The sequence below is a fragment of the Apus apus genome, chromosome 6, assembly GCF_020740795.1.
Source record: "Apus apus isolate bApuApu2 chromosome 6, bApuApu2.pri.cur, whole genome shotgun sequence".
Lineage (NCBI taxonomy): Eukaryota > Metazoa > Chordata > Aves > Apodiformes > Apodidae > Apus > Apus apus.
The window spans coordinates 13271598-13285239 of NC_067287.1; the positions used below are offsets into that span (position 1 = coordinate 13271598).

Here is a 13642-nt window from a genome sequence, read left to right on the forward strand (position 1 = left end):
TCCTGAAGTAATTTCAGTTATTCCAACTAATTATTTTTCATTTTGCTTTTTCCTGTGCAACTGTATTATAACGGGGATGTGCAGGAGAATTAAATCCAGTGAACATCTGCTGGCAATGCTCCAACAGTGTATTTCATCAATATATTGCACAAGCTGTTATTTGGACTGTATTTTAGCAATTTTTCTATTGAAGTAGAAATGTTACCAGTTATTCTGGATACTTTTAAAAACATTTGGAAGGATTTTGCATGTATCAACCTCCAAAGTCATCCAAACACTGGTTCTTTGGTGAGAGGTTTTTGTTTGTGTTTGCTTTTTATTTTCTTTAAGGGAATAACAGCAACATCAGAAACTGCATTCAATACCCATGTAACTTTCTGGACATTTTTACCAATGAGAGTGAGAACAAAATTTAAGTTAGTTCTTTGTTAGAAAAAATTTCATCTCTGATTTTCATATTGATTTAAAACACTTAGTTATGCACAGCTCCTTAGACTATGGGACTGATCTAATTTTATAGAATACTTCGTGCTGTTGCAATTCCTTCTCAAGGATGGGAGTTCTTTCTCAGAAAGATGCTAAGCATTTCATCTCAGGACTCAAAAGGGAGGTTAGAAAAAGAAAGAAGGTGCAGATTTTTTAAAAATTTATTTTATTATTATGGACAAATCACTCACCATTGGGTCGAACTAGGAGCACAAGTTCCCCTGAGTGTCTCTCACAGCTAGCTTTAATAAACATAACAACTTGATCATGGGTATGTTCTGCTATATCCCTGCCGTTAATCAACACAACCTGGTCCCCTTCATTCAAACGAGGGACACACAGATCAGCCTGTAAGGTGAAAAAAAAAAAAAGAAAAAAATTCATAAAACAAGCTGTTTCCAATTCTCACCTTAAAATAGCAACTTGAAGCAACTATACTTGGGGACTTCAATCCCAATAGCTTAGTTGCTATGGTTGCTGCACTGTATTCAAATGATAAAGTGTTACACAATAGATAAGACAGTGCCATTCACATGAACAAATCAATTTGCAACTAGGAGGTGACTGTCATTGTAACATATCTTTCAGCAGCTGTTACTTCACTCTGAAGGAAAGCTCCTCTTTTTGAATCATGTTTTGTACAAGCAATTAAAAAGTAGGACGTTGTTATCTTTAAAGGGAAGGGAGTAATATGACAAAGCCTTGTCCAAATCAATTTCACAGGCTTAAATGCTTCAGGTGTGAAATATCACAACTGTAATGACAAAAGTAAGACAAGGATCGAAGACAACGCACAAATCTCAGTAATTCCAGAGAGACAAATCAGGTAATAAAAATCATTATTATAATCACAGTCTAAACATCATTGCAGAAAAGAAAGAGCACATGCCATTACCAAATATCTTTGCCTTAGAGAATGGATGTTTAAAGTATTAAAGCAAAATTATGTTATTAAATATTTCAGAGATAATAATTAACAGGGACAAGAACAATGCTCTTGGAAAACACTAATAGTTTCAAATAGTGAGAAAAAAGAAAGTTGTACTTCTTAAATGTTAGCAAATAAGCAGTTCACTCTACTCTAAAAGGTATAAACAGAGCTGACTTTGGCCAGCTAAATACCCAGGCAGTATTTCTGGCAACCAGTTGACAAAATACTGTGCCTAGTCTGAAGACACTACTCATAGTCACTAAACACCAGTTACATCAATCAGACATGATTCATGATGTCTGATTTTAATCTAAATCTTGGCGTTATTCAGCTACATCTGCCACTAAAGTAAGAGCAATTCACTATTTTAGTTATTTTTAACATATTAAAAGACAAATTTATCTGAAATTATATGAAAGCCTACATTTTAAAAAAGCTAATGAAGTGTATTTTTAGGATGATATAGATGAAGAAACAGTGCATACTGAACATCTGTTTTTCCCTGTAATTTTCAGGAATTTTGTTTCAGTAAGAAAAAGATATTTTTGTGGATTGAAGAACTTTAGAAATATATGTAAGCCCCACCAAATTCCTACTGCACATGATTTGCTTAATTAGGTTAATGTTTAGCACAAACTCATTTTCATAGGCAGCTATGAAATAATTTACAGCTCTGAACACATAACTCAAGATACACAGACATTGCTACCAAGTTTTTTTTGCTAACTTACAGGTGTTCCTGGAGCTACCCTGGACACTATTACTGGCATCTTCTGATCGTATCCACCCTTGAAAAGCAAATTAAAACAATAATAAATCACATATGTCAGAAAACAGTCTTAACAGACATGAAAGGAATAGATGGGCTGTTACCTTTACATTGAAGCCAAACCTTCCATTTTCATCCGGTTTCATTCTGATCATAACAAGATTGTCATGGGGAACTCCACCATTGGGCTAGTAAACAAAAATTACATTATATCAATATATATTTTGTTCATAGGTCAACTTTGAGGTTCTTGTATGCAATAATTTTGTGGTTTCCTCATCAAGTAATTACACCTGGACACTTCAGAAAACATCAAGTAATAGTTCAATTGTATTATCTTGAGTTTTGCAAAGAAAGGAAAAGAAACACATACAGTCTTGGCCATAACAAAGCTAAAAGTGTTTTTTGTCAGAGCAAGATCAAAGTATGAAACAGAAAACACTAATGGCTTCAAGCTGTCTTTACCAAATAGAAACTCCTTAAATTTGTTTTAATTAAGATCATAGTGAAAAGCTTGCAGAAAGTATGTAATATGATGAAAAACAAGGCAATTGAAGGTGTATTTTTGTTTTTATTAAAAACAATACAACAGCAGCAAGGACAAATTGGTCCCATATCCCCTACACCACTTCCAATGTGGTGGCGTATGAGGTATGACATGTTTCACACTGATCAAGCTCTGACAATTTTAGCTGCCTTTTTCCTGGTTTAATTTTGATTATAACATTGTTAAAGAGACTACCAATAAACTGAGGAATAACAGATACTTTTTTTGATCTCGAAAAATCAACTTTATGCCATTTAAGTTATTTTTAATTTGCTCCTATCAGTATTTATTTCACAGACTGATTGTTAACTGTTATTTGTGGTTTCTACAGTGAATATGTGAAGTATTATTAAATAAATGTGTTTCAAGGAAGTACAGTCAAAGCGTAAGACTCATTCAGAAAGGAAAAAAACATTTCTATATGTAAAAAAGTTCAAAACCCACAGATTCAATAGGTGAAAGTCTGCTCAACTTGGCTCATAAAAAGTTACCAGAACGCAAGGTACTTTAAGCTCTTGGTTAAAACAAAACAAATCTCAACCAAAACACTGACAATAGCAAAAAAGATGAACAATTTGGGGAAGGAGAGGAAAGCAACACTGTAAGATAGGTTAATGAAGAGTGCTTAGGAAGTCTGATCATATGCAAATTGTTCTAGTCTATGTTCACTGGCACTGGAGACCAGACTCATGTTCCTGAGCAGAGTGAACCACCAAGTCTTCACCTGCAGTGTTTGGCAACTTCTGTGCCATTGCATTCCCCAGACAAAAGTGGAATAATAATTTCCTGTTCTAACAGGCCATTCTGAGCAGCAGTTCATAACCTGAAGAAAGCACCCTATCTCATTATTAACCTGTTTGACTGAAGGGACTCTTGGCCACACCTGCTGTCAAATACTTCTGGACATTCTCAGATTGGATACTTATGGATTGCAGATGAAATTAAAAGTTATTTCCAGAACCTGTTCAACTACCCTTCTAAATACAATCTCCATACATACGACAAACAAAGGGAACAAAATAGGTAAATGACATCAAAACAGTGAGTAGTTTTCCTTAAAATATTTGAGATGGAGCGACAGAAAAGACTTTGGTGGTACAAGAACCTAAGTGCATTCTGGTCAGAAAAGCAACTTTGAAAAAAAAAACCAAACAAAAAAACCCACACATTCCAAATCCTAAATCTCCAATTTCACAAAAAATTTTGAGTCTTGCTGTGTTCCTTCTCCTACAATACCTAAAATAAAAAGCCCTCAGCAGACTAAATGAGATCTCCAATTACAACAGTGTACTGCCTTACATGAGGCTGCATAAATGCGGCCCATCAGACCACAAGCAAACAACCACACTGACAATGCACAGAGAAAAAAGAATCTCATTCTCACGCAGCTGTGTTGGTTTTGCAGAACTAAAAAGACTTAAAAAAACAACGGAAAGTTATTTTTGTCAATTTGGTAAAGATAACTGAATACAGAGCAGAAAAACTTGATGAGTAGTGTTATCTTTCAAAACAGACCCATACTTTAGTATGACTCAGGTAAGCACTGACAGAAAACAAAGCTGTTAAAAAACTCGTTTCATTATTTAAAGCAAAATTTTTTACAACACTTCCAAAATGCTCATAAATTTACAATTTTCATTTTTGTTGTTTTATGAAAAAAACAGCTATGAAATTAAATAAGGGGCTTATGGGAATCTTAACTTTGTAGTAAGTCCTGAGAGAACTCTCTAGGCTTAGAGTTCAGAAAGCCAATAAAAATAAACCTGAGGCATTTCTTATACAACCATTTTGGGAGCCGAGTCATCATTTTGAATGTCTCAGGTAGGCAAAACTGTTTATACAGTATTTGCTACATCTGGATGTCAGACAGTTTTCCCATCCTGAAAAACATTTCTTGCCCCACATCAGTATAAAACCAAGAACAATCTGTAAATTTCTGGAAGGACAAAAAAAACACCACAACCAAAACAAAAAAAACAAAACCACAAAAAAATGGTCATTGAGATCTCACTTCAGCTAAACAATAATCAATGGACTGGCTTACTCATCTAGCATGTGCTTAAGCATGAAAACAGAACTTTTGCTCAGATTTTTACATTCCTCATTACAGGCTTATGGGTAAAGTCTCTTTCTTGGAAATTCTGATAAGAAATGCAACCACAGACTTAAGAAACCTGACAACACTGCTGGTAAGCACTTCCAAAGCACTTTACAAAAGCTAGACGAAACACCAGTGGGACTGGAGTGTTTGCAGTGTCTTCTTTAAAGATGTTAAATGACTCCTCAAAGGAGAGGTAAGGAAGTTCTGCATGTGCTGAAAAGCTCACGTTCAAAATGTTTGCAAATCCATCCCAGTGCAGTTATTTGATGACAACTGACAAAGGACACAGAACACAACTCCCTGAAATGCATCAGAACCAAGTTCATGAAAAGCAGGGCTACCACTCCAAGAAAAAGCAGAATGGTTAAATTGGATCCAAAAACTTACTGTGGATTTTTCAGGTGATGAAGGAATATCAAATGTTTCATTAATATGGTTATCCAGTTCTTGCTGTGAGTGTGAATTATTAATTTGGTTCCAACTGTTCTTTTTAAATTGTTTGGGTGGTAATGCAGGAGGCTGCCCATCTATAGGAGTCTCTTGAGATCTAAATATCAAAACAGAAGTACAAAGTGGAATGATCATGAGATACTGACAGTTCAAGGCTCCAAATAAACTGCAAAAGCTAGAAGAAACAAAATAATTTGAAAGCTGAATATCTGTATGTATTTTTAGAATCTCAAAATTCTACTGTGGTGGAATATTTTGAAAGTGTATGTTTGGACATGTGACTGCTTTTTCTTGGCAACCATCTATCTGTACACAGAATCAGTAAGTTCATCTTTTAGGCATGACTTTTTTTCTTCTTAAATGCTTTTAACACTCAACCTACTTGATATTGAAATATTATAAAGTTCACAGTATTTATACTCTGCACTCTTGCTAAAAAAATAAATTAAAATAGATGTCATTTAATGTGTTTTCCTCAGTAAGAAAATCAATTAGTTTGCATCTTTAATGTCTGCAATTTAAAACTTAAAACCAGACACAAGCAGCATAAGAAAGTGCTCCCAGTCTAGTTTTTGGCTTTTGATCTAAAAATAGGAGGAGTGCAAGTTGAAGAAAATGCAAGTGTCCTCCTGCCTTTATTTGAAAAGCCCACTGGAAGTCAGTGTTAAATTTTAATTTTTGCATTTAAAAGTATATGTATACATTTCAAGATTACTTTTTCCCCCCTCTTGAATATATTTTCCTTTGAAACATGTGCAGCTTTGAAACATTTGTAAAAATGGCATTCATCACATGCATTTTTCAACTGAGTTATAAAACCATTACTGAAGATGAAATAGCAGAAAGTTCTATTTATCTTTTAGATCTGCTGGAACTCTACTGAAGATTAATAAAAATGTTCTGTTTATGTATCATATGGATAATTTCCTTTACTAGTCCTTTTGGAATAAAAGCTTAACTGAATTATTTGTATTACATAAATATAGGATTCATCTTTCATTGTATGGCTTTATATTTAAGAATCAAGAACATTCTGAGAGGCCCAAAAGGGCAGTTAGCACAGCTTCCACTAACACAGTTTGATTGCTAGTTTCTAAACACCAATGAGGATACATTCCTTCCTCCCCATGAACCACATTAAATGGATTTATTAAGTAATGACTTATGACAACAGTCTATTGATACTAGAGGCAAACCCAAAAATAACCAAGAATGAAGTTACAGTCGCAGCTGAATCTAAAGAGAACCACCAAAACTGGGTGGCACCCGTTGTCCCTTCCTTGAAACACTCTGGTGCTTCTCCCTTTGCTCAGCCAGCTTACCAGGAAAACAAAGATACACTGACTTTTTGGACCAGCCTGGGTCGCTCTCTGCTGGTTCAACAATGTTAATTGATTCATCACGGGGTCGACCACTGCACAGGGAGGGAAGTACACTTCCCAGAAGCCAGAAATAGGATCCTGCCCCTTTCGTTATCAGCAAGTGCAGCGGAAACTCAGAGCATAACATCCTCTAAACAGCACGGGTGACCACGTGAGTGGTCCTACTGTATTGAATTGGTCCAGCCACAACAAACTGTTAGCAGGGTGAGGCTCTCGGAATGAGATGGCATAACGTTTGAAGCTGCTGCAGGTTAGAAAACTTAAGGCACACATCAAATTCCATACCAAATAATCTGCTTTTATGCAAGTAAAGAAAGGCAGATCCCAGAGCCATGTTTTCACGTAAAACCAAAAACAGATCACACTTGTCTACAGTGATTTCAAACAAAGGATGAGCCTCTCAGCAAGCATGAGAACTGAATGGGAAATGAAACACTTCACTTTGAAAAAAACACATTTTCCATTTCATTTTTTTAAAATGTAGTAAAAATTCTTAGAAAATAAAATATTGATACCATTTTTGTCCATGTATGAAGACAGTACATTTGAAAAGATCCTGACAGTATTTTTTCTGCATGTTTTTGCTTAATTTCAACTTTTAGAAAATAGGGGTTTTTTCATGCAGTGCTAAAAATATATATATACACTGATTATTCAGTATCTGATGTCTGAAGAACGTTCAAAACACACTAAGAAATACATATAATATATCTTAATATTTTTCAATGCAAGTGGCAGTAAAAAAGAGCATATATATTTTTTTTTTTAGGATAAGCTGTTTTTGTAATTAATTTTTGTGGAGAAAAACGTGATGATTACCAACATTTGTAAAATGATTTTTCAAGACACTTTATCAATTATATAGACATTGACTTACAGAGGTCACCCAGAGCTTTTTAACTGCCTGTGTATTTATTCATTCAAGTCTGGCCAGCACAGACTATTCAGCCTTTTAAGTGAAAGCGAACATAGTTATGTATTTTCCTGCAAACAATTACTCCTGAGAGTTTTAAACTGAATTAAAAAGGAACAGAAACCATGAGCAGACACAAAAGAAGCCTTCTGATTAAAGTAAAAGACAAGATCTTATGGTTGACTTGATTTCTGTACATACACGACAACAAACATGTATAAATTCCTACTGAACACAAACTTATAGACAAGATTTGAAAAGTTACTTAAATAAGCATTTTAGAAACAGCAATGCAAGTACTGTAATATATTAGCATAATGAATTGTGAGAACTAACAATCAAGCCTTGGGCAAAAACTTCATTGCTTTATATTTGCCCAGTCAGCTTTGAATTTCCTTATGAATGCTTAGACAATGGCAGTGAAAGCAGCCTATTTTGCAGGCAAAGCAGCTCTCTGTTACTGCATTCATCAATTTACATAATAATAAAATAACACACAAACCCTGGCACTGACAAGCTTTTGGGTATTTTTGTTACAGATATCCAGTCTGACCTTTTAATATATTTAGCAAGTTTCATACACAACCCTGTAAATTTATTAAATGAAACATGTCACGTGCTTTGGGAATTTAGGGTTATAATTACCTCAGGGAACAACAAGCAGAAATCCCTCAGTTTAGTTTTGAATAGTACATGCAAAAAAAGAAGTGAAATTAAAGGTTGTATTAGCTAAGCTGTAAAATCCTTCTAAACTGCACTGAAACTCTCATTTCTTTTGCTATGTTGACTCCAAACTCAAAGAGTTCATTAAACCTACTGTCAGGTTAGTCCCTCTGTCTTACACATGTAAATTTGATCAATAAATAAAAATAGCCTACAAATTAGCAGACGGACTACTCAAATCTTTTCACTCATAAAGGTTAAATTTTTTAAGAAATGGCTTTTTGGACTGTAAAAAAATATATAAAATATATAGCTAATACAAACTTTGTGACTGCTACTTTCTTTCATAAATCTCAAATCTTGAACCAATAACATCACCTGAAACTTTCAGAAGACCCTAACAGGGTTCATGTATTTTGACAGTCAATGTCCTCATCCCTAAAAAAAACTTATTCTAGGTATCTATATTAAAAAAATAAAAAACACATTTAACCTTCCAACAAGGGAAAAAACAAAATCCAACACTTAGTGATGGAGTAGCAATAGTTTTTCTGCTTGGGCATAAAAAGTACAAAATCATGAAAAAAACAGCCATAGTTGTGTAACTAATTTACAAAACCACTTCCTCTTTTTAAGACTCATTTCTATGGTGACTTGCACAAGAAATCAGGTATTAAAATAAACAAATCTCAAGGATGCTTGGGAACATCTTTTAGAACTTAACTTAGAGTAAAGGTAGATGAACAGAGGACAATTGTTAAGAATTGTGCTCACTTCACTGTAGCACATCATTCTAGTATTCAGTAAGGGTTTCTCATGACTGACTTCAGCTGGAAGTCTTGGAATAGAAGGAACCTGACCCTGTATGGCCTTTGTACAGCAAAACTCAAGTATGAGAAAAGATTCATAAGTGTTTGAGTTTTGAGACTCCCTTGCCATGTGAATAGGTTAAAAAAGCAAAACCCCAAAAAAGGGGATTTTATATTATTAGGCCAAATTAGTGTTTTATGAAAGCTAAACAACCAGCTAATGGTCAAATGATAACTATTGTACCCTATCACAAAAAACCACCTTGTGTTATTTTACAGAACCTTTAAAATTTAGGATACTATATCCCTCCCTAAAGTTATGTATAGTTGCTCAAAGGGAAGGTACCACTTAAGCTTGGTTTTTAAATTGGTTCAAATACCTTTCCTGAGAAAATTTTTCTGAGACTTCAATAAGTAATTATATATGTCCGATTTTATATTCTCATATGGTTTTGAAACCATTTGTACCATTTCCTTGCTAAGAGGTATTATATAAAATTATGAAGGCAAGTCTAGTATTACACATATAGCTACATACAAGAAGGTACAGTAGCAGTATTAATAAGGTGTATATTGTGCATCTTTTCTCCCTAATTCATCTGTACTTTGGCCACAAGCTACTGAGTATTTAAAATATTTTACGAACTCAACATTCTTTTGCCATCCTTCTGGACTTAATACACAAGAATAGCTTTTATTTTGTCCACCATAGCATAGTAAAAATCCAGTACCAAGGATATTCAGCACAGAAGAAAGAAAGTGTGATATTGCTATCCTAATTATATATATATACACACACACATACACTCTATAACAACAGACAAAACATACTAGGAAACTCAGAATGCTGGGATGTCAAGAAGGTGTTTTGTTTCAGTAATTTGTAAAGTTCACGCATACTTCTGTGCCTTGGCAAAAAGCAGAATTTCCAAACACATAGGAATTAAACCAAACATATTTCAGCTGTATAAAAAAATCTCCCTTTTGCACATTTAGATACTGATTGTTGCATTACAGCTAACCCAGATTTTGGGTGGGTGAGGAAGGTTTTGGAATCCCTAAACAACAGTCAGCTTTTTATTTGAGTTTCTGGTTCTCACCAATCCAGACATTTAAGGGTGAAGATTTCTGACTCATCTTCAGAAGCCCTGTATGTTATCACACAATAGCAACCAACAGAACTTACGGTGATGATTCCAGTATGATGCTGTTAGCCTGGGTGGAAGACGGAGATCTGTGATTTACAAATACTTCACTTGGGGAAGTGTGAACTACGTGGTCCACTAAATGTCCAACTGATGAGGGTCGTAACCGGGCTCCTTCTTGAGTGAAGGCAGAGTTGCGACTACAAGGGAAAGCAAAGCAGTGCAATCTGAAAAGATAACTTTTAATAATGTGCATTTCTTACACCACTACCAAAGACTGCTAGAGAGTCATTTTTTCCTCTCTATGCATGTATATGTTCATATATTTTTTTTTCAAAATAATGTAAGGTTTCAAAAGTCTCTGAAACAATCAGTTGTCAGATCAACATGCTGTATTTAATAAATCTCCTTTTTAAAGTGTCCAGAAATTATTATCATAAACACTAAATGGCTAATATTTTTCTATTTGTTTTTGTTTGTTCGTTTTTCAGTTTGGTTTGGGTTATTTTAATTAAAGAAGCCTGATCTACAGAGGTCCCTTCCAACCCCTATCATTCTGTGATTCTGACACCCGACTGAAAATCCAGTCAGAGAAGAAAAATGAATCCCTAACAAGAAAAATCCTGGCTCTGTAAATGGCAGAACTTAACCTGAATTCATTATGATGAACGTTTTATCCCCTGCATCTTTCTCCTTGAAGAACCACAGGCACTGCCAGTCTCTCTGTGAACCAAAACTTTCTTCTCAAAACCTAGCATAGTGACACAGGCATCTTTCTTACAGTGCTTTGAAACATGCATGGTTATGTTATGCTATAAGCATCACTATTACAGAATTTTTACAATACATTTTAAATGCTATAGATATTTACAACAGTCTTTTGAATAATGTGCTGCAATGCCCAAAAACCTTAAAACTTTCGGTGTTACGGAATACAAAACTGCAATACAAAATGTTATGCGATACAAAACTGGATAATACCTATTCTTAAGCCAGTTTCAGCACACTGAGAAAACTGGTTATTTTACAAAAGAAATCCAGAATGATTTTTCACCAACTATAAACATAAGACAGAAAGCTCTGTCATGTGGAGCAAGCTTGGAAAGGAAATGCAGACAAACTGAGTGAATTAAAACTGCATGGGTTTTCTGATTAAGTGATTTTCCACAGTGTTTTAGGAAGTGGTATTAATCAGAATCAATTATTTCCAAGATACCATACAGATTTTATTATCAGGCCTTTTTCTTAGCCAGATTAATAATTTAGTTTTAACTATGCTTCAGAAAACTCAAGCTCTCAAGGTGTAACGTGCTACACCTCAACTTTTTACAGGTTGAGAGAGAAGCACCTAAAATTCACTCCCAAACAGTTTCTCTTATCTAGAAGTACATGTTCCTGGGAACCACTCGACGCACAATTTTTGAAGTTGTCTCCTTAACACATTAATCCTTCTATTACACATTACAGGCAGAAAGTCCTTTCCTTCAAAGAGTAGTTTTGACATTACTTACTGGTTTGGGGTTCCAGGTGGAGACCTCGATGGTAGGCTCTGTGTTTCCAACCTATCATCAGAGAGCGAGTTCCTACTCACTACTTCCCAATCCATCCCACTCATTAATTTCCGTGCTAAGGGTTTACTGGGGGATCTAGAAGAACAAAGTAGAATGACTAACCAAAAACTGTATGAGGTAAGAACAAAATTACTAAAAATTCACCACACTGAAAATGATGTACTATCATAGGAAACCAAATTAGATAGAAGAAAGGAAATGTAATAATGGAAAACTATATTGACATGAGTTCTGTATTTTTTCAATATATTGCACTTCATTTTCTATACCTTGTACAAGAACGTCAATGAGAGACAGTCATAAAATACTACTGCCTGGGAGGCAGGCAAGACAGGGAAGACAGAAGAGGAACCCACTAAACTTCTCTAGACATTTCTAATTCCTCAAAGAGACTCTGATGCAAACAGAATAGTCTTTGAGAGGTCTGATTTTAGAAACTGACAACACAAAACCCTTCAAGTAACACAATTATTCAGCCATTTCAGGAAAAATAGAGTGGTGAAAACATCAGCCCCAAAGACTTTGAAGAACTGAAAGTAGGGTAATTATCAACGTGGCAATGAAGCTACCGAGTTTTGTTTAGTCATCAAGGATTTCTATGAAGTGCTATGGTTTCTCCAAGAACCTGTTTTGTCATCTGTAAGGCAGATGCAATAATCCTATTTTAAGTTCTTTGTGTGTAACCAAACTTCATTTGGTTTCGTGCCAGAAGTCCTTCAGGTTAAAGGTCATTATCATCAGAGCTTACACACAAAAGGAATTACATTTTCTACTTTCTTGATATTGAGGAAATTTTTTCTTCTCTTTCTCCAGTCATTGCAGGATACCTACAATCCCTTTCTGCTGCTTCTTTCCAGTATGACTAAAGCACAAATGAGACCATACCTGCAATCTCTCATGAAACACTATTATTTCCCTTTTATACTGGAAATCATAAAATGAATCATCCAAGAACTGTGGCTGCTTTTTTCTTAGCATCACACTGGATGCTTCAGTCATCCTGCAACTAAACACACTTTTGCTGTTTGATGCTTTCCACTGAAAAGTCTTTAACCAATAACAGAAGTTCTTTTAATCAATCCTCAAATGTCCAATGTATTTTGTGTTACCAGGTTTTTACTTAATTTCTACTACTTTGATGGTGTTATATAGTTCAAATTTATCCTCTATCATTACTTAGCCCTCTCTTGTTCCAGTGATACTTCAGTTTCATCATTCTTTTCTGCCATGGTAATTTTATTCCCATTTGCCTTCATAGTCTGTCACTAGACTCTTCTCTACTCCAGCTTTGCACAATTAGGCAATAACACATCAGCACAACTCCTTTATTCCCCAGCTCCATGCACCCTTACCACAAAACTTCTGCCTTGGCTGTCCTTGGGACACATGGTAACTGTTTTATCTTAGTCATTATCACCTTACTGATTTACTGAAAGTGCTAGTCCAGAAAGAAGGAACCTTGAGAAATTAAGGAACTACCCCCAGACAAATGGTATTTTTCTGAAAATGAGAACCTTAGATACAGATACATTTTTGCTTCTCATGGAACTTAAAACTCAACGCAAGCTATCACCTTTAGAAGACTGACCTCCATGTTATAAAAGTAGTCTACAACAATAATCAGCTAAGCATCATATCTCATAATCTATCTTCACATGCAGGAATAAGTAAGTCCTACTGAAATCAACAGTGTTTTTGACATGAAATGAGTGGTGACCCATGTTTGGAAGCTTTCTTTTTGTTTTTATACCCCCAAGCAGTTTTGAACATGTATTGCATGCTGCTTTGCTGCTCAGAAGACTTACTGAGTAACAGCTGACAAATTTCAGCCAGTGAGATTGGCAATTCTAACTATTACTGTTTCAGGTCTTATTC

General features: G+C 35.0%; 1 protein-coding gene across 2 annotated transcripts in view; it reads right to left on the minus strand.

Annotated features, from left to right (window-relative positions):
- PTPN4 (protein tyrosine phosphatase non-receptor type 4) overlaps positions 1–13642 on the minus strand; it is a 104863-nt gene that overhangs the window by 13122 nt on the left and 78099 nt on the right. For both annotated transcript variants that reach the window (XR_007889963.1, XM_051624231.1), the window contains exons 14-19: positions 11708–11842; positions 10238–10396; positions 5222–5381; positions 2291–2374; positions 2149–2205; positions 678–834 (exon numbers count right to left, since the gene is read on the minus strand). Coding sequence is in view for 1 of the 2 variants with exons in the window: in XM_051624231.1 (XP_051480191.1) it covers positions 678–834; positions 2149–2205; positions 2291–2374; positions 5222–5381; positions 10238–10396; positions 11708–11842 (752 nt within the window). In the remaining variant the exon portion in view is untranslated. The remainder of the gene's footprint in view (positions 1–677; positions 835–2148; positions 2206–2290; positions 2375–5221; positions 5382–10237; positions 10397–11707; positions 11843–13642) is intronic.